Raw genomic sequence first — 23,885 nt, 5'->3', positions numbered from 1 at the left:
ATACAACTGACCCATCATTTTTGCTTCTACAGTGAATTTATGTTTATGTCAAGCATTCCATTAGCTTATTGTCTGTGATATAAAATCTCCTTTGCAAGGAACTAAAATGTGTAAAAATACAAGACAGCGAGCTCTGGGCATGTGTCTCATGCCTTGAATCCCAGTGCTAGAAAGGCAGAAGCAAATAGATCTCAGTGAGTTCGAGGCTGGTCTGATCTGCAAAGGTAGTTCCAGGCTAGACAAGGCTACATAAACAAACCCTATTTCAACCTTAAAAAAGAAAATAAATATACAAAGCAAAGCCATAATGATTTTCATGAAATATTCATCTGTTAATGCTGTTTATCATCACTTTATAGTTGCTAAATTATGTAAAGATGGGGATGAAAGAAGGTGGAGAGGAAGGAATTTTAATAAGAAAAAATAATCAGAGTCAACTGAACTCAGCATCCTGTGCCTCAGATCATCTGGGGGCAGGAGGGATGCGTATAGATCTCGCTATCCATCACAGGGGCAGACCCTGGGAACTGAGTCTTTCAAGTGCCTCGTTGAGAAAGCCCTCAGGCTAGAGAGCCCCAGCGGAATCAGCCTCCTCAATCCTTTCCTCATTAGCATTTTTATAGAGAAGAACCCAGAAATCAATTCAAGGTCCAGGCTTATCCTTCTGGCCAGGTGGCTTTTGTCTCTGAGGTCCCCTCCCCCCTTATCTTTCTGTCACTCTCAGCATAGCTGGGGAGTTTGTGGGCACCAAAGCCAGGCGCTTGCATTCTCCTTTAAATTTATTCTTTAAAGATTTATGGATTTATTGCTTTATTGGTTTTGTTTTGTTTGGAAACAGGGTCTCTCTACGTAGCCTCAGCTGACTTGGAACTTTCTATATAGACCAGGCTGGCCTCGAACTCATACAGATTCACCTGCCTCTCCTCCTACTGGGGTTAAAGCTTATGCCACTGCAAGCAGGTAAATATTCATTTTTATTATTTTATTTATGAGTATGTCAGGGTGTCTGTCTGGATGAGTGGAGGCTACATGTGTGTGGGTAACAAAGGAGGCAGAAGGAGGCTTTGATCCCTTGGAGTTGGATCCCTGTAGCTGCCTGATAGTGGTACTGGGAACTGAATTCAGGTGCTGTTGAACTATTGCTCCAGCCTTGACTCCTTCTCTAAAATAGGTTTTTTGTTTTGTTTTGTTTTGTTTTTTACAATTTTTTATGTGTGCATGTGCATTTTGTATGTAGCAGGGGGAGGGTTTGCAATTTTTAGTTTTTGAGGACTCTGTGTATCAGCTCTGACTGTCCTGGAACTTGCTTTGTAGACCAGACTAGCCTCAAGAGATCTGCCTACCTCTGCCTGCTGAGAACTAGGCCACCACTACCACCACAGTGGGGTTTGCAGACTTTTAAATCCACTGAATCAGGGTTTCACAGAGATCCGCCTGCCTCTGCCTCCCAAGTGCTAGGATTAAAGGTGGGCGCCACCACCGCCGACTAACTTCACTGACCCTGGCAGCCCTTCCAAATCCTTTCTTTCTGTTGTCAGGGAGAATTCTGGGAAAGAAGCTCCTAAAGACACTGGTTGATTAGAACTACACAGGCTAGCCTAAAACTCAGGATTCTCAGGCTTCTGCCTCTTTTTGTTTGTTTTTTTGAGACAGGGTTTCTCTGTGTAACAGTCCTGGTTTTTCTAGAATCAGGCTGGCCCCGAACTCACAGAGATCTGCCTGCCTCTGCCTCCCAGGTGCCGTGATTAAAGAAAGGCCTTCAGTACAACCACCCGGCTACACCTCTGCCTCTTTAGTGCTGGAATTGCAGGTGTGAGGCACTTAAACCCAGCCCTTTGTTCTTTTTTTTTTTTTTAAAGATTTATTTAATTGTTATGTATACAACATTCTGCCTCAATGTATGCCTGCAGGCCAGAGGAGGGCGCCAGATCTCATTACAGGTGGTTGTGAGCCACCATGTGGTTGCTGGGAATTGAACTCAGGACCTCTGGAAGCACAGGCAGTGCTCTTAACCTCTGAGCCATCTCTCCAGCCCCCCCCCCCCCTTTGTTCTTTTTAATGTTGAATTCTCTGCCTAGAGAGGTTCCTGCCACCATTTGCTCAGCATACAGCCTATGTGGAAGTGTGGGGACAAATTTCCACAAGACCCATGCTTTGCCTCTCCGTGTAGTGATGGATTTGGGGAAAAGACAGTTCTGAAAACTATCGTGGGTTGTGGGGGGCCGATGGGCTTGGTGACAGGGCCTCCATCTGTTGGTCTGTCAGTTTTACAATAAAGCTTGTTTTTCTCCCCCAGCTCCTCCACCTTTCAGGTCTTTGATAGTGACAATAGCTAGATTTGAATATAAGGCACACACACACACACACACACACACACACACACACACACACATATATTTCTCAAGGAAGAGGGTGTTTGGGGGAGCCAGCCAGCCTGCTGACACTGGCACTGGCCGCTACACAGTTCCAAGCCCTTTTTATTTCTCATCCCTGGTGTTTCCAATCTTATTGCTTAAACATCTTAGTTATGTATGTTAATATAGTGTGTGTGTGTGTGTGTGTGCGTGTGTTTGTGCGTGCTACAGCATGCATCATGTATGTGGAAGTCAGAGGTTAACTCGCAGAAGTTAGTTCTCTATTTCCACACTAAGTGGGTCCTGGGATCAGACTCAGGTTGTTGGGTTTGACAGCCTCTACCCATCAGGCCGTCTCACAGGTCCTTCTTCCTTTTTTCCTTTTGAGACAGGGTCTCACAATGTATCCCTGATTTTCCTGTATCTTACTGTATGGACCAGGTGGCGTCAAAGCTCATAGAGATCCATCTGCCTCTGCCTCGCAAGTGCTTAAAGGTGTGTGCCACCACCACCTGGCAGACCTTCACATTTTATCCATGTCCTCCTGGCACAACCAGGGAGGTGATGGTGCTCTTCGTCTGTTCCGCCCACTCAGTGGTGGGTGCCGACCTCCCTCACCCGTCTCTAGCTGTTAGCCAGGGTGAGCATCACCTGTCGTGCCCACCTCCATATGTTTCTGGTCTGACCATTGGAGGGGGGTGCTGCTAGTCATCAGACCCCATTCTCTTTGTTCTCACGTATTTGTATTCATGACAGACTTACCATTTTGCCACACCAGAGAGCCATCCCATCAACAGGACAACAAACGTCTCCAAAAATCCACTCCTTTAGTGCCACGAACAGCTTGGCGAACGTAGGAATGACTGTTTTTCTCTGTGTAGCCCCGGCTGTCCTGGAATTCTCTCTGGAGACCTGGCTGGCCTCTGCCTCCTGAGTGTTGGGATTATAGGTGTGTGCCAGCACCACCTGGCTTCCAGACCTTTTTTTTTTTCTTCTTGTTGTTGTTGATGGTGTTCACGGGGCTGGATGAGGTAACCGGCAACCGTTGGTTTGTGGTTTGGCTTACAGTACAAATCGCCTTAGTATTTGGTGCAAGAGTATTAGACTATGTCTTCAACCTGTGCCAAGGTAAATTTGACTACCTGGAGCGGCTATCGGACAAACTGCTGCTGAAGATCATCTACTACCTGGACCTCGAGGATATTGCCAGGCTCTCGCAGACATCCAGCAGGTTTGCCAAGGTAACAGTCCCCGCTGCTGTGTTGGCTGCACCAGCAGCACCAAGAGCCCTTCCACTAACCTCGGGGAATCCGTATTGCTCTTTTTCCTTATTTATTTAGGTTTTCACTATTTTATTGATTGATTGATCTATTTATTTAATGTAGATGGACATTTCGCCTGCATGGGTGCATACTGTGTGCATGCAGTGCCCATGGAGGCCAGAAGAGGGCACCTGATCCCCTGGAACTAAAATTAGAGGCAGCTGTGAACTGCCATGCTGTGTGATGCGCTGGGAACAGAACCTAGGTCCTCTGCAAGAGCAGTCAGTGCTCTTAACTGCTGAGCCATCTCTCCAGGCTCTGAGTATCTTTCTGCTTATCTATCTCTCTCTCTCTCTCTCTCTCTCTCTCTCTCTCTCTCTCTCTCTCTCTCTCTATCTATCTAGTCTATCTACCTACCTACCTACCTATCTATTCATTTATTGAAATAAGGATTTATGTAGTATATGCTAGCCTTGAACTTCTTTTTCTTTTCTTTTCCCCCTTCCTTTCTCTCTCTCTCTTTCTTCCTTCTCCCTTCCTTTATTCCTTTCTCTCTCTCTCTCTCTCTCTCTCTCTCTCTCTTTCTTTTTTGTTGTTTGGTTTGATTTTTCAAGACAGGATTTCTCTGTGTAGCCCTGGAATTCACTCTACAGGTCAGGGTGCCTCAGCCTTACAAATGCTGTGCTTAAAGGCGCATGACACACCCAGTTTAGCCTTGAACTTCAAATCTTCCTGTTTTTACCTCCCAAACATTGTGATCATAGGTCATGTCACCATGGCCAGTTTATTTTTTCTTTGAGATAGCTGAGACAGCATATCTGCAATCCTTCTGCCTCAGCCTCCCAAATTCTGGGGTCGTAGATGTGACCCCACCATGCCTAGTCTACTTGTGTTTAATGTGCACAGCCATTTGTTGAGTCCTGCCTTGTGACAGACACAAGCAACCAAGATGGCATTATTCCCACACTCAAGGAACTTACTATCAGATATCAGGTTGCTACACAGATACAGGTTATGGTATAATGTGATGGGTTTGACAAAAACATGTGGACAAGGTACAAGGACTGGGTGTCGAGTGGTTTCCTGTGCCTGGCTTCTTAGAAGTGAGTCACTCTATCTGTGTTTTGAGTGCAAAATAGGAGACATTTGTTGTAGGTTGAGTGGCAGGCAGCGTCCTGCCGCCCAGCTAGCTTAACCTCCAAAATAACCACACAGAAACTGTATTAATTTTTTTTTTTTTTTTTTTTTTTTTTTTTTTTTTTTTGGTTTTTCGAGACAGGGTTTCTCTGTGGTTTTGGAGCCTGTCCTGGAACTAGCTCTTGTAGACCAGGCTGGTCTTGAACTCACAGAGATCCGCCTACCTCTGCCTCCCAAGTGCTGGGATTAAAGGCGTGCGCCACCACCGCCCGGCAGAAACTGTATTAATTAAAACACTGCCTGGCCCATTATCTGTAACCTCTTATTGGCTAACTCTCACATATTAGTTTAACCCATCTCCATTAATATGTATTGCCATTTGACTGTGGCTTACCGGCATGAGTCTAACCAGCGTCCATCTCGGGCAGGAGAACCATGGTGTCCGCCACACTGCCTTTTTCCTCCCAGAATTCTGTTCTGTCTTCCATGCCTACCTGAGTTCCGCCCTATCAACTAGGCCAAGGCAGCTTCTTTAATAACCAATGAAAGCAACACAAATACAGAAGGGCCTCCTACACCAGGCATTCAAGACAGGGAATCTTCCAAGTCAAGGAACAGAGGCAGAGGCAGCATGGTGGCACTAACAGTACTTCAAGAATGAGCTGAGAGTGTCTCGGTTAGGAGTATGCACTGCCAGCTGGTGGCACACTCTCTTAGGAGGCATCTGCAGGTGAAAATTTGTGAGTTTGAGGCTAGCCTGGTCTACATAGTGAGTTCTACACCAGTCAGTGTTACACAGTAAGACCCTGCAGTGGAACCAAGTTCTGCCTCCAGCACCCATGTCAGGAGGTTTGCCAGCTAACACCCTTTCCTGGCCTCTTCACGTGCCTGAACTCACATGCACACACCTCCACACACATGCGCATAAATCAAAATAAATCTTTTTAAAAACTGTTTGCTGGGCATGGGTGCATACCTTTAATTCCAGCACTCAGAAGGCAGAGGCAGGTGGATCTCTGTGAGTTCGAAGCTTGCCTGGTCTACAGAGTGGGTTCCAGGGCAGCCAGGGCTACATGGAGAAACTCTGTCTCAAAAAAAAAAAAAAAAAAAAAACCAAAACCCAAAAAACAAACAAACAAACAAAAACCTGAAAACCTAAACAAACACAAAAAAACAGAAAACCAAACCAACCAACCAACCAAACTCAAGGAGTAACTGACCTATATCCATTTCAACACGGGCAGTTTTGGTGGCCCTGTGTTCCTGTTCTCCCACTCCAGGTTGATCAGGGAAACTCTGACCCTTGATACTCTCAAGCCTTAGCAGCACATGCTGAGACAATAATGCCAAGTTGAGCCTGTTAGAATAGGGCCCGGTTTCCTGGCTCCTCAAGCATCCCTGCAGTGTTCAAGTGTCTGTGTCCCACAGGCAAACACATTAGAATGTGTCATTGCACCCCCATTTTGGCTCAGGTGAAGCGCATTACTGGCAGCTGAAGAACCTTGGCTGGCTCAGTATTTAGCTGTGAAGTCATGGAGGAACATCCACATAAAACAATAGGTTTTCCCAGATAGTTCAAAGGACACTGTTACCCAGAGTCAACAGTCCCTCCCCCAACAATAACACAGCAAAATGTCTTCATGATCGAAATTCATTTTCAGTAATATAGTTTATTGGGGTGCAGAATTCATTTACTTCTCTTTATTTTTGAGACCAGATCCCATCATGAGTTAAGTTGCTGGGGAACTCACTGTGTAACTGAGGCATGGTCCTCCTTCCTCAGAACCCCAGGTGCTGGACATCCAGGTGTGTGTCAGCACATCTGGCTTAGCCCCCACCCCTCCAGTCCCAGCCACCTTCCCCGCCAGGCCTTCCCAGCTCTCCCAGAACTTGCTGCGTGCACTGCCACTGTGGGAGTGCGCCCAGTGGCAGCCGGCTGTGGGGTGTTCCCTCACCGACCCCACCCAGTATTTTGTTCTTTATATGAATTAATTTACTTATTTTAAGAGAAGGTCTTATTATGTTGCCTTGGCTGGTTTGGAACTCATAGATATCCTCCTGCCTCTGCTAAAATTAACGGTGTGTGACATCACCCCCCGCCAAGCATTCATACTTTAAGGAGGATGCTGAAGTAACCAAAACCCAGTGATAGGGACCTATGAAAGCTTCTGCCAGGGCCTGGATTTGTTTCCTCCCCTCCACACAGGGACTCAGCAGGCTCTGACATCTGGTGATCTCTCTCCTCACACTGGTGCGCATCACTTCCCGTCCAGTTCTCAGGCACCGATTCTCTCATCCTCACAGACCTGCCATTATTGCCGCACAGTTTTGAACTTACACTGAGTCACATCCCCAGAGCTCAACAATCAGGCTGTCCTTAGTGGTTGGTGTGTGCACATGGGTACATGTGTGTGCATGGGTACACGTGCCATGATGCGTGTGTGGAGACAGATGACGACGCTGTGGGGTCAGTTCTCACCTTCCATCTTTATGTGTGTTCTGGGGGTTGAACTTGGGTTGCCAGGCTTGTGTGGCAAGTGCCTTTATCTACTTTGCCATCTCCTCAGCCCTTTTTAAAACTCACTGTGTAGCCGGGCGGTGGTGGCGCATGCCTTTAATCCCAGCACTCGGGAGGCAGAGGCAGGCAGATCTCTGTGAGTTCAAGGCCAGCCTGGTCTACAAGAGTTAGTTCCAGGACAGGAACCAAAAGCTACGGAGAAACCCTGTCTCGAAAAATCCAAAAAAAAAAAAAACCAAAAAAACAAAACTCACTGTGTAACCATGAATGACCTTAAATTTCTGATCTTCAGTAGTCCTGGGGGTACAGGCATGTGCCACCATACCCAATTTACGGAGTGTAGTGGACTGACCCTAGGACCTAATGCCTCCTGGGTATGTAAGTACTCTGCCACCTGAGTCACAGCCTCAACTTTTTTTTTTTTTTTTTTTTTTTTTTTTTTTTTTGAGACAGGGTCTCATTATGGAGCTTTGTTGGCTTTATGTAGACTAGGCTAACCTCAAACTCACAGAAATCTGCCTGCACCTTTCTCCCAAGTGCTAGGATTAAAGGTGTGCACCATCGTGCTCATCTTTTAAAATTACATTTATTTTCTTTATTTGTGTGTGTGTTCACACACACTTGTGTGTCACAACATTATTGTAGGGGTCAGTAGACAAACTATAAGAATTGATTCTCTTCTATTTTGTGGGTTCTGGGGAATCAAACTCAAGTTCTAAGGTCTGGCAGTAAATGCCTTCACCTACCCAGCCATTTTGTCAGCTCCTCGGATTTTTAAGTACGTCTGCAGACACACACACACACACAACATCCTTGTGTTTTTGCATATGCATGTTCACTAGGGGTTGAACCCAGGGCTTTACATATACTGAGAGGTACACACTGAAGCCAGGTATGGTGGCTCACCTGTTGTTTCAGCCTTTGAGAGGTGAGGCAAGAGGACAGCTGTGAGCTTGAGGCCACTCATCTAAACAGCGAGCTCTCGGCTAGTTAGAGCTACAGTGAGGCCCGCATGTGGCATTTGTACTAGTGTGTTCTACATTCCTTGACTTTCATCCCTGTCAAACTGAAGACTCCTATCACGGAAGTTTGTATGTCTACCCTGATAGCTACCCTGGGTTAGCTCCAAGGGTATGGTGTTTTATTTTATAGAGGATATGCCTCAATAAAGAAGGGTCTGGAGCTGGAGAGATGGCTTGGTGGCTAAGAGGGCTTGCTGCAGCCTGGTGGTGGTGGTGCACACCTTTAAACCCAGCACTGGGAGGCAGAGGCAGGCGGATTTCTGTTAGTTTGAGGCCAGCCTGGTCTACAAGAGCTAGTTGCCGGACAGGCTCCAAAGCTACAGAGAAACCCTGTCTCGAAAAACCATAAACAAACAAATAAATAAGGGCATGCTGCTTTTCTAGAAGACTTGTTTGGGTACCAGCTTCTATGTCACAACTACCTGTAACTCTAGTTCCAAATCCTTTTGTTTTCAAGCCAGGGTTTCTCTGTGTAGCTCTGATTGTCCTGGAATTCACTTTCTCCAGACTGGCCTTGAACTCAGAGATCCATCTGCCTCTGCCTCCCAAGTGCTGGGATTAAATACGTGTACCACCACTGCCTGGATTCAGCTCCAGGAGATCCAGCACCGTCTTCTGACCTTTGAGGAACCATCACACAAGTAGCATATGCACACAGATACAAAATAAAGGTAATTCTTAGGGCTGCAGAGATGGCTCAGCAGATAAGAGCACTGGCTGCTCTTCCAGAGGACCTGAGTTCAATTCCTAGCAACTATATGGTGGCTCACAACCATCTATAAGAGGATCTGATGCCCTCTTCTGGCCTGCAGGTATATATACACGCACAGCACACATACTTAAAATATAAATACATTTTTAGAAACTTTTAAAACATTATAAAAATAATCTTAAAGCAGGGGCTATATCAATTTGTTTCTATTTTTGAAATAATGATTTTCAGTTGAGGATCTGGTGGGCTCAATGTCGGATTTTTTTGGTGTAAACAAATGAAGATACATCCTCCAAGCTTGGCTGACTGGAGTGCACCCTGCAGGTCTTGGATGCCAGAAAGGCAGAGTTCTACACTTGTCAGATGGAGGGCCAGCCCTGAACTGAAGGAAGTTCACCAAGATATGCAGTCACAGGGTCACCTGCCTGGGAGCCTGCTGACTGGCTTACGTCAGAATGTCCATGCTATCCTTTTCCTTCCAACTGCACCAGAATTGACCAAGTGTTTACAGAGGAGATGTTCAGACACACAGGAAAAGAACAGTGACCGTTGGGATGTGACTGTGACCATGCTTCTTATGGCTTAGAAATAACTGAGATTACTATGCACATTTGTTTGCACATGGGACCTGCCCCAGAAACAAAACAACAGCTGGGTGTGGTGTCTTGCAACTGGGAGGCAGAGTCAGGAGGATCTCTATGAGTTTGAGTCCAGCCTGGTCTACATAGTGAGTTCCAGGACAGCCATGGCTATATAATGAGACCCTGTAACAAACAAATAAACAGACATCCCCAAACAAAACAAAGGACTCTTCACTCTCACATTTTAGCTGAGGAGGCAGATTTTTAATTTTTTTTTTTAAATATTTATTTATTTATTTACTTATTATGTATACAATATTCTGCTTGGGTGTATGTCTGCAGGTCAGAAGAGGGCACCAGACCTCATCACAGATGGTTGTGAGCCACCATGTGGTTGCTGGGAATTGAACTCAGGACCCTTGGAAGAGCAGGCAATGCTCTCAACCACTGAGCCGTTCTCTCCAGCCCAGATTTTTAATTTTTTTATTATTTCTTTTAAATTATGTGTGTATGTGTGTAGAGGTGTGTGTGTGTAGGTATGTGTGTCTATGTGTTTGTGTGTAGGTGTGTGTGTGTGTGTGTGCTATGTACAGCTACAGCACGGATGTGAAGGTCAGAGGTCATTTCACCAGAGTCATTTCTCACCTTGTACCATGGATTCCAGGGATCAAAGCCAGGCCTTGGGCTTTTCAGGCAAGCAATTTTAACTGCTGAGCCATCTCACTGGCCTACAGGGACATTTATTTTCCTTGATCCACAAACTCCCATTGAAGAGAATTCCCAACTCTAGACAAACAGGTAATGTAGCTGGTGAACAGGTGAACACACAATTGTCAGGCCTCTCGTTCTGTGGCAGGTTTGGGGATGCTGAGGGGACCTATAATATGTGTGTGTGGTGTCTTGAAACAGAGCCTGACTGACCAGCCCTCGTTGACCTGGAACACGCTCTGTAGACCAGGCTAGCCTTGAACTTGAAGACTTGACTTTTGCTATTCATAGTTAGAATGTGTAGCCCCTAGTAGAGGAATGTTGAAAATTGGGTAAGGTAATGAATGACTTGTAAAACATAAAAGGGTTTTGGGGCTGGAGGTGGGGGCTCATGCCTGTATTCTGGAGGTTCAAGTAGGATTGTTGAGAAGTGGAGACCAAGGGTTCACTGTCTTTTTTTTTTTTTTTTTTTTTTTTTGAGAGAGGGGCTTCTCAGTAGCTATGGAGCCAGTCAGTCCTGGAACTCACTCTGTAGTCCAGGCTGGCCTCAAACTCTCAGAGATCTGCCTGTACAAGACTCTGTCTTCAAAAAAATGGATGGTGTCACACATTTTTAATTCCAGCACTCAGGAATAGAGGCAAGAAGATCTCTGTGAGTTTGAGGCCAGCCTGGTCTACCAACAAGTTCTAGGCTAGGCCGGGTTATGTAATGAGACCCTGTTTAAAAACAAACAATGCACCTACAAATATGTAAGGGACAAAACGCATGATTCAGTGTCACTGCTTCTCTTGCCTTATGTGACGTTTAATGGCTGTTCCGTTGCTGTCTATGTAGATAGGACTTTAAAACATCCGTTTAGAGACCCAATCCCATGTAGTTTAGATTGGCTTTGGATTCTCTGCCTCTGAGGATGACCCTGGACTTCTGAATGAATTCACCCATACCATCCTAGAGCACAAAGTTGCTAGTACAGCCACCTCTGATGCTTCAGAGACTGACCCTGACTTGTGTTGGGAAGGAGAGCAGTCAGCACTTCACCTCACCAGTCAGCAGAGGCTAGCCTTCAACTTCTGATTCTCCTGCCTTCACCTCCTGAGTACCTCCAAGGCTAGTTAATGCAGTGTTGGGGCCCAAAGCCACAGCCTCATGCATGCCAAACCAGCATTCTACCAACTAAGCCCTGGGTTTCACATATTTTTTTTTGAAATAATTTTTAAAAAAATTTTATGTGGATCAGTATTTTGCCTGCATGTATGCCTGTGTGAGGGTGTTGGATCATCTGGAACTGGAGTAACAGTTGTGAGCTGCCGTGTGGGTGCTGGGAATTGAACCCAGGTCCTCTGGAAGAGCAGTTAGTCCTCTTAACTGCTGAGCCATCTCTCCAGCCCCTGGGTTTCACATCTTAACTGAGTGCAGGACTTGTTTTGTTCCACTGACCCTCTGGGTATCTGTAGATACTTGTGAATTTGCCTCTTCTCTGACAGGAAGAGTTTCTGGAGGCCAAGCTTTTGTGGCCGCTGATGTCACACAGTACCTCCTAGATAGCAGGCATTCCTTTAATAGTGACAGTATGAAGTAGTATAGACACAGGTTTTTGTTCTGCCTGGTCCTGCAGCCGTTCAGTCCCAAAGAAACATACAGAGGCTTATATTAATTATAAACTGTTTGGCCTATTAGCTCAGGCTTATGATTAACTAGCTCTTAAAACTTGAATTAACCTGTAATTCTTATCTATGTTTAGCCATGTGGCTTGGTACCTTTTCCTAGTGAGGCACTCTCATCTTGCTTCCTCTGCATCTGGATGGCTACTGTGTCTGTCTCTGCCTTTCCTCTCCCAGAATTCTCCTAGTCTGGTTGCCCCACCTATACTTCCTGCCTGGCTACTGGCCAATCAGTATTTTATTAAACCAATATGAGTGACAAATCCTTACTGTGTACAAGGACATTATCCCACAGCAATGGGATGTGATACAAGCTAGTGGATGGTGTGCCTTAACCCACTTCTGGCTTTTTCCACCCGCAGCTGTGCAAGTCTGACTCGCTGTGGGAGCAGATAGTTCATTCATTCTGTGACACCATCACCCCTGACATGAGGGCCCTGGCTACGGATGTGGGCTGGAGACAGGTGTTCTTCACCAACAAGATCCAGCTGCAGAGGCAGATCCGCAAGAAGAAGCAGAGACACGGAAAGCACAAGGAGAAGCATATTTAGGGGCCACGGTGCTTCTCTTCAGGTCCGATCTTGTCCTAATGACAGCCATTGCCGATTCCAGGAATCACCTGAAAATCCCACTTTGAACACACATGCAAATCCGCCCAGCGCCTTGCTTGAGCAAACCACCCCTGTCCTGCCCAGGCCAACCCATGGCCCACATACCTAGGGCTACAAGACAGGAAGCCTCTCAGGCCACCACCTTCCCCATCTCCTGCTGCTCCTGAGGGAAAAGGCGCTTGTTGTGTATGAACTAACAATAAAGAGTTACTAGCAGGCTTGTGTTTTTGTTTGTATCAGACAGGGATTCCCAAGCTGGACCTTTAGGATGGCTTTGAACTTCTAACCCTCTTGCTTCCCTCTCTCCGCTGCTGGGATTACAGGCGTTCACCACCATGCCCAGTTCATAAGGTGCTGACCTGTGTGCCAGGTAAACCCTCTTCACCAAGTCATCCCTCTCTCTCCTCCTCTGCTCACACAACACAGTAGTGGGGTTTTGTTAAAGTGAGGATTTCTCTGCGTAGCCCTGGCTGTCCTGGAACTTGCTCTGTAGAAGAGGCTGGCCTTGAACCCAGAAATCCACCCACCTCTGCCTCCTGAGTGCTGGGATTAAAGGTGTGTGCCACCACAGCCCAGCTGTTAAATATCCATTCTATCTAGGCTTTCAAAACAGCAGCTCAGCTTTTGATTTTTTTTCCTGCGGGTATTGTATTACCTGCTGTATTATCTGTGGGTGGCTGGGTGTACTTGGAGGTGCAGGTGCCTTGGAGGTACCCCAGGAGAGTCAGCTGCTCCCTCAGTTCATCCAACAAAGTTTGTATTCAGTCACTGTCCTTGTGGGCCCAAGGTGTCATCCACCACACAAACAACCCCTGATCTGGCGCTGGAGGGTAGCTGAGAGAGCCCAGACATTCTTCAGGCAGCCTTTACTCACAGGATGTTACCACTGTTTAACAAACCAATCAGTTCTTAAGGGAGGACCACTGCTTTCTGAAGGGAATGTAGCCAGACAGCACTTCGCAGCAGGGATTTTTGTTTATTTGGGTACAGGGTTTCTCTGTGTAACAGCTCTGGCTCTCTGGGAACTCACTCCGTAGACCTGGCTGGCCTCAAACTCACAGAGATCCACTTGCCCCTGCCTCCTGATGCTGGGATTAAAAACCTGTGTCACCACTGCCTGGCTGCAGCAGGAAGTTTAAGAGCAGAGGCTGTGGGTAACCAGTGTGAACAGTTAGCATGTGTTTAGTTAGCATGATTCAGGGATGCACATAGCAAGTTCGAGACCAGTCAGAGCTACATGAGACCTCGTCTTTAAAAAGAGGCAGGGCAGTGGTGGTGCATGCCTTTAATCCCAGCATCAGAGGCAGGGGCAGGTGAATCTCTGTGAGTTTGAGGCCAGCCTGGTCTACAGAGCGAGTTCCAGGACAGGCTCCAAAGCTACAGAGAAACCCTGTCCCGAAAAAACCAAACCAAACCAAACCATAAATAAAAACAACAAAATAAACCCCAACCAACCAAAAAAACCAAAAACCAAAACTCACTGGTCACCTTTAAAGAGGACAACATTTATTTAGTTACAGGTAAATAAACACCACTTGGGTATGCAAAGGGTAAACGAGAAAGCATATGATGTGACCACACAATTAACCAGTAGAATATCTTCAGAACATTGCAGGTGACAGCAGAGATAGGAGCCAGGGTTTTGTTGTTGTTTTAGCAAGCAGGTCTTGCTTCAGTTTTTCAGGGACCTCTGATTCAGTAGAAGCCACTGCACCCTCAAGTACAAGTAAATCCACAAATAGGACCGTGAGCAATCTACCTGGATGCAGTTCCAGCTGGGTCAATGGGCAGAAAGTCCGTATCTCTGATGCACAGCGAGAATTACAAGGATCCTCGATCATGGACCATAGCACCATTCAGCACACTGATCAGCCAGATCACTGCCTCCCGTTAACTGACGCTACAGACAATGAAAGCAGTGAAGTCGTGTAGTTTAAAAACACATAACATATTTAACCATTCCTAATTTTATGGTAAATACCTACACACACGTGCATGTGTGTGCTTGCATGTATTTAACATGAAAATAAATATCACTGTTTCGGTTTTAAAGATTATTATTTATTTATTTTTGAGACAGAGCCTCACTCTGTACCCCAGGCTGTCCTGGAATTCAATCTGTAGACCAGGCTAGCCTTGAACTCTTCCTGCCTCTGCCTCCCAAGTGCTGGGATTAAAAGTATGCACCACCATGCCTGGCTAATATTACCTTTATTAAAACATCAAGTTGTGCTATAGGAATGATGATAACAAACAGGTCTTTGGCCAGGGGTGGAGGTAGAGACAGAGGGGCAGAGGAAGGCAAGTCTTAAAGATTTCAAGGCCAGCCTGGTCTTCATAGTAAAATCCTGTCTCACACAAAACAAAACAAAACAAAACAAAACAAAACAAAACAAAACAACACACAAACCTGTCTTTGAGTTAAGCCAAATGGAACACGGCATCTAAATTACCATCAATCTAAGTTCCAGGCAATGCTCACATCAGTGGTGGGAATAGCAAGGGTGTGCATTAGCAGGGCCTTTCGGGCACCTTTCTATGGGCCAGTCTGCTCACAACTGGTGTTATCTGGGTGGGTTTCACAGCACAACCCCTTCCACTAGTTCTTAGGACAGGAGGCCGTGGAGACGAGGCACGAGGAAACTGTTCATTTAATGACCTGTTAACATCTGGGAAGCTCCCCTTGCATTCTGACTGAAAGTTAGACCTTGGGAGCATTCTGCAACTCCAGTTCCTAGCATTCCTGTCTTTAATTACCAAAGATAACCGAGACTGGGGTGCATTCATTTTAGGTTAAATTTGACCCAAGACACTGGCAGTTTTGTTTGACGATTAAATTGTGAGTCCAAGTTTCTTGCTTTGTGGTGTGGAGATGAATCCTAGGGAGGGTCTTGAACATGTTAGACAAGTGCTCTTTATCACTGAGCTACACCCCACCCCCCAAACCAGCCAGTACACATTTAAGTCATTAATTAAAGGTATGTATAAATAAGTAAGGCAGTCAGAAATTTCAAAATGATCCTGGGAGGAACATTCTGTAGTCTGAAAACGTTTTAGCTTTAGAAAAATAGAGATCTCAGCTAAGGAAGAGTGTTTTGATTTTATGATGTCTCAGATCAGACATCTTCATGTATGAAACCTACAAAGAGAACTATCTTTAAAATTGTGCCAAGTACAGACAAGTGGATAATAATAACATGGCAAGAGGCACCAGAGCTGGGCTGGTTGGCACCACTGCCCCAATGTCAGGTACATGGAAAGCTACAAAACAAGCCAAAAATAATCCTCACAGCTTGATTCTTTCTTGTTTTTGTCCCTCACAACCAAAACAGGGTTTCACCGTGTAGCCATGGTTGTCCTGGAACTCTCTCTGTAGACCAGGCTGGCCTCAAAGTCACAGAGATCTGCCTGCCTCTGACTCCTGAGTGCTGGGATTAAAGGCGTGTGCCACCACTGCCCAGCTCTAAAAAAAAAAAAAAAAAAAAAAGGTGTTCACTCTAAGACAATAATAGTATGAATCAAAGAGTCTGAATCGTAGCCCTTGATGCAATAGCATGTGCACTAAGAAACACACATACCACAAAGGACATTGTTCATAGACCACTTGGGAAGGATTTGCGTTGAGTTCATAAACTGAACTCATCTTCTATGACATGAGAAACTGAGTTAGAAGGATGGCCAATTTCATTTCCTAAACGAAGAGTTAGAAACTGCACTTCTTAGCTACAGAATTCTTTCATAAAAATATAAACTGTGGTTTTTTTAAACTGTACTAAATTTTCTTATTTTTTTAAGTAAAAGATTTTTTTTTTCGTATTTTATGTGGATGGGTGTTTTGTCTGAGTCCATGTATGTGTGCAACATGTGTGCAGTGACCACAGAGGCCAGAAGAGGGCACCTGAGTCTCTGGGACTGGAGCTACAGCTGGTTGTGAGCCAACATGTGGGTGCTCACAGCTGAACTCTGGTCCTCTCCAAGAGCAGCAAGCGCTCTTAAACTCCTAGCCACCTTTCCAGCCCACGAATTACGTTACTTTTGAAGTGACAGCTGCCTTTGTATGATATCAGCAGACCAATAACTCCTTGTAAGAAAGAATTAATTCATGACAGTCACGGTCTCATGCTCAAAGCCCATTTATTTGAACCCTTTGGGGGAAATCTAGACTCTCTTGGGTTTTCCCTTACAAGGAAGTGGTTGAGTTGCAAAGCTTTTATTTCCAGTCTTTATATGTAAAACCCTAGTCCCAGTGGAGTGAGAGGAGAGAAAGAAAGGAAGGAAGGGAGGCCGAGAGGGAGAGAGGAAGAAAAAGAGAAGGTGGGGACTTTCTTCTTCCTTCCTTTTTTTTCTTTCTTTCTTTCTTTCTTTTTTTTTTTTTTTTTTTTGGTTTTTCGAGACAGGGTTTCTCTGTGGTTTTGGAGCCTGTCCTGGAACTAGCTCTTGTAGACCAGGCTGGTCTCGAACTCACAGAGATTCGCCTGCCTCTGCCTCCCGAGTGCTGGGATTAAAGGCGTGCGCCACCACCGCCCGGCCCCTTTTCTTTTTCTTTTCTTTTTTCTTTTTCCTTTTTTTTTTCAGACAGGTTCTCATGTAGCCCAGGCTGGCCTGGAACTCACTAGGTAGCAGAGAGGCTAACCTTGAACCTCCAATCCTGCCTCCACCTAAAGCTGGGATTACAGGCGTTTACCACCATGCCTGGCTCGAAAGATTTCATCAGGGCATCTGTATCAACTATTGAATAAGCTCTAAGCACCATCATCTCTAAAACATACGCAGTTCTAATCACTTCTACCACCTCAGGAGAGGCCATGCTGCTTACAGATGAAACAATGACAAGGGCATTTACAAAGTGACACGGCCGGCCACCACACAGAGCATTCCTCTAGCGACCAGGTGAGGTAGGCACGAGGAGAGGACCCACGCGAACTGTCGCCCGACACTAAACGTGTGCACTGTCTGTGTACTTTCTTCTGGATTGTTCTATCTTCTGAACACAGGGTTGAATGAGCAAAAAGAGTATTCCTACCATGTAAAGCAGGCCACATATATAAAAGGAAAAATCGTATTTTTGTGTGATGTCGAAGATCCACCCTATGAAGACAAAGAAATACAGATGTATTCAGTATAACACAGTTTAAGACAAAGTTCAAAGATATAAACCAGGCATTTATTGCTACTTCGATTTTTTTTCCGCTTGTCCCCCCCCCACACCCCCGAGACAGGGTTTCTCTGTAGCTTTGGTGCCTGTCCCGGAACCAGCTCTTGTAGACCAGGCTGGCCTCGAACTCCCAGAGATCCGCCTGCTTCTGCCTCCTGAGTGCTGGGATTAAAGGCGTGCGCCACCACCACCCAGCTTTGTTTTTGTTTTTTGAGACAGAGTTTCTTTGTATAATCCTGGCTATCCGAGAACTCGATCTGTTGATCAGGTTGGCTCAATTCTTTTTTAATGAACTTGGGTTGGGGATGTAGCTCAGTGGTAGAGCACCTGCCTAGCATGTATTAAAGTCAAAGTTCAGTCCCCAACACTGCCTCTCTAATTTTTTAACTTTTCTTTGTGATGCTGAGGATGGAGCACAGAGCACTGCCCATGTGGCCACTGTCGGCCACAGAGGCAGGCCTCACTCAGAACTTTTTTTTTCCATACAAGCTCATCTATTATATTGAAGGCTGGTCTCAAATCCACTATGGATTGTTTTTTTTTTTTAAACTTTTTTTTCTTTTTTAAAAAGATGTATTTATTTATTATGTACACAATGTTCTATCTGCATGTATACCTGCCCATCAGAAGAGGACATCAGATCTCATTACAGATGGTTGTGAGCCATCATGTGGTTGCTGGGAATTGAACTCAGGATCTCTGGAACAGCAGCCCGTGCTCTTAACCTCTGAGCCATCTTTCCAGCCCCCTGGATTGTTTTTTTTAATCTTTAATTTTTTTGTTTGCTTGTTCTTGAGAACAGGGTCTTATATGTAGTTTTGAAACTCACTACATAAACCAGGCTGGCCTAGAACTCAGAGAAACCCACCTGCCTCTGCCTCTCAAGAGCTGGAATTAAAGGCGTGCGCCACCATGCCTGACTGTTATCCTCCGTTTTTATTTTATTTATTTTATGTAAGTGTATGAACTTTTCGTATGGCACTCATGTACTATGTAGAGGTCACAGAACAACTCTTTGGGGTTGGTTATCTCCGTTCACTTCTGTGGGGTCCCAGGGACGTAGCTCAGGTCATTCAGCTCTTCACCCACTAAGCCAGCTCATCATCTCTATCAAATGTGTTATTTCACTTAAAAATCAGAGTCAGCAGGTCCAGCAGAAGCAGGCGATCTCTGTGAGTTTGAGGCTAGCTTAGTCATAGCAAGTTTCAGGCCAGCCAGAGCAGCCCAATGAGAGCCTGTTTCAAAAACAAAACAAAACAAAAACCAAAAGACAAAGAACAAAACAAAAACAAGAACAAAAAAAGGAGCTGAAAATAAAGGTCATATTCTTTAGATGTGGCCTAGTAAACTGCCCCATCCTTTCTCCATCTGCAATCTAAAACAAGATTAAACACAGAATCCAAAAATAATGATGAGTCTGAAAGCTAACACAGATGTCTCAACAACTCCCCACCAACACTGCTCAGTGTCACAGCTGCTGCCGATGGGACACCTGGGAGTGATGACCATGTGAGTAAGTGAAGTGCTCTGGCTGTGGAGGGGTCTGTCTGTATCTGTCTAGAAACAGAGCGGGTGAGGGAACTGACTGTATTCTGAAAGTTAGACGACCAGGGCAGGATCTGGGGCACAACAGGTCTGCCATCCCAGCTCCTGGAAGACTGTAAATTCAAGGTCCACCTGGGCTACAGAGTGAAAATTAGCCAAGCTCACACCACACCTCTAATCCAGCACTTGGAAGACAGAAGCGAGACAGATCTCTGCGGGTGAGGCCAGGCCGGTCTGCATAACACATTACTGGCAAGCTATAGCCAGCCACGCAGTGAGACCCAGTCCCCAAGAGGAAAAAATGAAAAGTGATTGGTGATGTAGCCCAAAGGTGATCATTTACTTGCTAAGGATTTGAAGAGGCTTTGGGTTCAATACCCATGGAGGCCACAAGAGGTCACGGGTTCTCTGGAGCTGCTGTGCTGAGAACTAAAACTCTGGAGGAGCAGCAAGTGCTCCCCTTCCCATCCTGGAGCTTGGACCTAGAGAGGGTCTCAGACTTGCCAGAGATGTGCTCTGCCACTGTGCCACATCTTCAGCCATCTGAACTCCCTATGTAGCTGGGGATGGGCGAGATTTCCTCATCCGCCACACACCATCGCACCTGCTTGTGACTTCTGTTCTTTGATTTGGAACATGGGACCTTTGCAATCCTTTCATCCATTAACTCAAAGCCATAGCTGTGTAGTGAAACCTGGTTCCCTACTCAACTGCCTTCCCTTTTCATTTGAGTGTGCCCAGTGAGAAGCATAGGTGTCTTTCTCATCAGTTAAATTGCTCCCAGCTTTTGGACAACATCGAAAATGCTTGTTAGGGGGCTAGATTTTATTCAAATGAAGGTGAGTCATGTAGATTACTCAGATAGACAAATCTGAAGGGCTAGATTTTGTTAGAAAGTATTCTGGAACCATCTAGAAAACTCACCTACTACCATGACATCTTTTAAAAAGAACTGAACACCCAACAATGTTATAACATACATTAGACTGAAGTTGGTGTTGTTCAGTGCCCCAGTTGAAATGTCTGTGTAATGTCTTGAATTGCATGCTTTCCCTAAATGGAAACACTCGAGTGTCTAATGTGGCACTAAATTGTACCAGGTTTGTAAATGGGAGTAGAAATCTCTCTGAAAAATGGGAAACACGTTTGTTTCTGAAAACACTTACAAAAAAAAAAAAAGGTAATTGGAGAAGTAATTTTCTCTGCTGCACATTAAGTAGCATTTAAACCCATTTGGGATGTCTAGCAAGAATTGAATGTGGTTATTTAGTCAATCCTATTGACAGGCACCCTGACCCCATAATGCATGAATGCTGGTCCTGCATCACATTATGACTTTAGTTTCTTGGCGTGGAGAGTCAATTAAACATTATGCAGGCAGCCAATGAACGTCCTTCACCATTAGTGTATGAATCGGTGGGAGGAGAGGAAGCAAGAATACAGAGAGAAAGGGCACTTCAGACGCGAGAGACACCAGCCTAGAGTCCCCACAGCAGTAAGAGTAGGGGTCCACAGAAACTTCTTTCTTGCTGGGCAGTGGTGGGTGCACACCTTTAATCCCAGTACTCGGGAGGAAGAGGGAGGCAGATCTCTGTGAGTTAAAGACCAGCCTGGTCTACAGAGTGAGTTCTAGGACAGCCAGGACTGTTAAACAGAGAAACCCTGTCTCTAATAATAATAATAATAAATTAAAAAGTAAAAAAGAAAAGAAAAAGTTCTTTCTAGTTTTTATTGTGGTAGTGATCTTTTTTCTTTTTGGTTTTTCAAGACACGGTTTCTCTGTAGCTTTGGAGCCTATCCTAAAACTAGCTCTTGTAGACCAGACTGGCCTCACTTGCCTCTGCCTCCTGAGTTCTGGGATTTAAAGGCGTGCACCACCACTGCCCAGCGGTGGTAGTGATTTTTGTTTGTTTTGTTTTGAGATGGGGTCATACGTAGCCCAGGCTAACCTTAGACTCCTGATATTCCTGCCTCCACCTCCCAAGTGCCATGGCTACAGGCTTGCATAAACATGCCTGGCTTTAAAGTTCTCTCATAACTACATATTTATATAAATATATGTGGAGAATATATTCAGTGCTTTTGTGTAAGCACATGCACATGCGAATGTGAGCACGTGTGTGTTTAAGCACTTGAAGGTCGAAAGACAGTGCTGGGTGTGCACATTCCGCTTTCCCCCATCTCTCTCCATCTGCTCCTCTGAGGCAGGGTTTCTCCCTGAACTTGAGGCCCTTCCTCCCTCCCTCCCTCCTTCCCTCTCTCCCTCCCTCCCTCCTTCCCTCCTTCCCTCCCTCCATTCCTTTCTTCCTTCCTCTATGTAGCCCTGGCAGTACTGGAACTCAGAGATCCGCCTGCCTTTGCCTCCCAAGTGCTGGCATTAAAGGTGTGCACCACCATGGTGGCCAGCCAGAGGCACCTGTTTTCTTTTTTTTTTTAATATTTATTTATTTATTATGTATACAATATTCTGTCTGTGTGTATGCCTGCAGGCTGGAAGAGGGCACCAGACTCCATTACAGATGGTTGTGAGCCACCATGTGGTTGCTGGGAATTGAACTCAGGACCTTTGGAAGAGCAGACAATGCTCTTAACCACTGAGCCATCTCTCCAGCCCCAAGGCACATGTTTTCTTGGCTAGACCTTTGTTTACCAGAACAGTAAGATAATGTTTTTGGAAGCTTTCTCTGAGCAGTGACAGGCAACAAACATGAGTCTAGACCCAAGAGCATGGATGCCTTTTGGTAGTTTTTTGAGATAGAATATCAGGTGGCCAAGGATCACCCTGGACTCTGGATCTTCGCCTCTGCCTTTCAAGTGCTGGGACTACAAGCACGGGTCACAATAGCAAGGTTATGATGTGCTGGGTGCAGAACTCATGGCTTCCTGCATGCTAGGCAGACACTCTACCGACTATGACAACCTTTAGCCTTGGTTTTGGTTTCTTCTCTTTTAAGTTTTGTTTACTTAATGTGTGTGTATGTGTATGGGTCTGCGCCATGGTATAAACATGGAGGTCAGAGAAAAATCTGTAAGATTCTACCCTTTCCTTCTACCATGTGGGTTCTGGGGATTGGACCCAGCTCATCAGGCTTGGTGGCTGAGTCACAGGCCCCTGGCATTGATTTCTGGAGACAGGGTCTTATCAAACAGCTAAGTTGACCTGGAATTTGTAACAATCCTCCTGCCTCAATACCCCTATTACTGGGATTATAGGTGTATACTACCACATCTGGCCTTTTTGTTTGCTTTTTGTTTTTTGAGACAACTTAGGCTGATCTCTAACTAGGAGCACTCTTTCTTCCTAAATTTCCCAAGAGCTGAGATGACAAGTAAATGCCATCACACCCAGCTCTGATGTTGGACTTTGTAAGGGGTAGGGACACACCCTGCCCTCCTGCATGCGCTCTAAGCTCTGGGTACCTTGGGGCACTCACCTGCAAATGGTGGTCCCAGTAAAGCCGAGATGCCGTTGGCACAGATGATGATGCCATAGGCATTGGCCAAGTGCTCAGTGCCAACCAGATCCTCTGTCACCACAGGCATGAGGGAGAAATACCCACTGGAAAACCCAATCAGGGCACAAATGACAGCCAGGCTCACATAGGTATGCATCAATGGCAGAAGGAAGATGCTGAAGACAAGGGTGAAATTAGCAATGAGGAAGACATTCCAGACGCTGATGCAGGGGAGGTCAGCCACGGCCCCCAGGATCACCTTCCCGAAGATGTGAACTATTGCTATAATTGAGGTCAGAGGGAACACGTCGTTTTGCTCTGACAGGTTATACAAGCTGACGATTTCTGGCAGGTGGATGAAGGGGATGACGAAGCTGCTGTATGCGAACAGAGCCCAGAAAACAAAGGCTACAAACATGCGGTTGGTGAAGAGTGAGGCTGTTCCGAAATAGCCCGAGTACCAGTCCCCAAAGCCCTTCTGGACTCGCACAGTGAGCTGGCTCACTGTCTTCAGAACCCGGAAAGCACACACGTTCTTCCTGGGCCGGGTTTGACCTTGACATTCCTGTGCTTGAAGGTCACAGACCGTTTCCTCGGTCCCAGGCGGTCTGTCCTGTTCTTCAGTGATGCCCAGTGGTGCTGATTTCACAGATTCCGTGGAGTAAGCTGGGAGAGCACAGGGCTCCTCTCCTCTTGGGCAGTTTTCTACCTTCCCAGAAGAGAGGGGCCTCATGAGCGCTCCACAAACACAGAGGTTCAAAGACACGGCGCCTTGGATGAACATGGCGTTCCGCCAGCCATACTCTGCACACAGGTATTTCAGCAAAACGGTCATCAAGAATGTCCCAAATCCTGTCCCTGTGGTACTGAGGCCCTGGGCCAGGGCTCGCCTCTTCTGAAAGTATCTTCCCACCATAACCACCGCAGGCAAGTAGGCCATCCCACTGCCAAGGCCTGCAGGTGAGATGGAAAAAATCAGGAGGCACAGTCAGAATCCATAGACCAGCTGCTGTGTCAGGCAGCTATCCAGACCATAGCAAAAACACCTGAGGTGTTCAACTTAAAAAGAAGAAAGGTTTACTTTGGTTAGTGATTTTAGAGACCTTAATTCCTGATGCTTTGGGGGCACGTCAGGGCAGAGCGACGTGGCAGAGTAAAGCTCA

At 45.9% G+C, this 23,885-nt stretch overlaps 2 protein-coding genes across 6 annotated transcripts in view; one reads left to right on the top strand and one right to left on the bottom strand.

Annotated features, from left to right (window-relative positions):
- Positions 1-12,775, top strand: part of Fbxo36 (F-box protein 36) — a 58,977-nt gene extending 46,202 nt beyond the window's left edge. For 2 of the 3 annotated variants that reach the window (XM_057762066.1, XM_057762068.1), the window contains exons 3-4: positions 3,423-3,595; positions 12,319-12,775. In XM_057762066.1, the coding sequence (XP_057618049.1) occupies positions 3,423-3,595; positions 12,319-12,507 (362 nt within the window). In that variant the 3' untranslated portion in view covers positions 12,508-12,775. The remainder of the gene's footprint in view (positions 1-3,422; positions 3,596-12,318) is intronic. The other variant, XM_057762067.1, reaches the window with a different exon arrangement.
- Positions 12,776-14,068: 1,293 nt separating this feature from the next.
- Positions 14,069-23,885, bottom strand: part of Slc16a14 (solute carrier family 16 member 14) — a 29,438-nt gene continuing 19,621 nt past the window's right edge. For 2 of the 3 annotated variants that reach the window (XM_057763302.1, XM_057763303.1), the window contains 2 exons: positions 22,702-23,676; positions 16,967-17,655 (listed from right to left, as the gene is read on the bottom strand). In XM_057763302.1, the coding sequence (XP_057619285.1) occupies positions 17,504-17,655; positions 22,702-23,676 (1,127 nt within the window). In that variant the 3' untranslated portion in view covers positions 16,967-17,503. Of the gene's footprint in view, positions 14,777-16,966; positions 17,656-22,701; positions 23,677-23,885 lie in introns of those variants that run through there. The other variant, XM_057763304.1, reaches the window with a different exon arrangement.

The sequence above is a fragment of the Chionomys nivalis genome, chromosome 2 (assembly GCF_950005125.1).
Source record: "Chionomys nivalis chromosome 2, mChiNiv1.1, whole genome shotgun sequence".
In the NCBI taxonomy this organism is placed as follows: Eukaryota; Metazoa; Chordata; class Mammalia; order Rodentia; family Cricetidae; genus Chionomys; species Chionomys nivalis.
The sequence above is the reverse complement of the archived record's forward strand: the minus strand, read 5'-3'. Positions and strand labels throughout refer to the sequence as shown.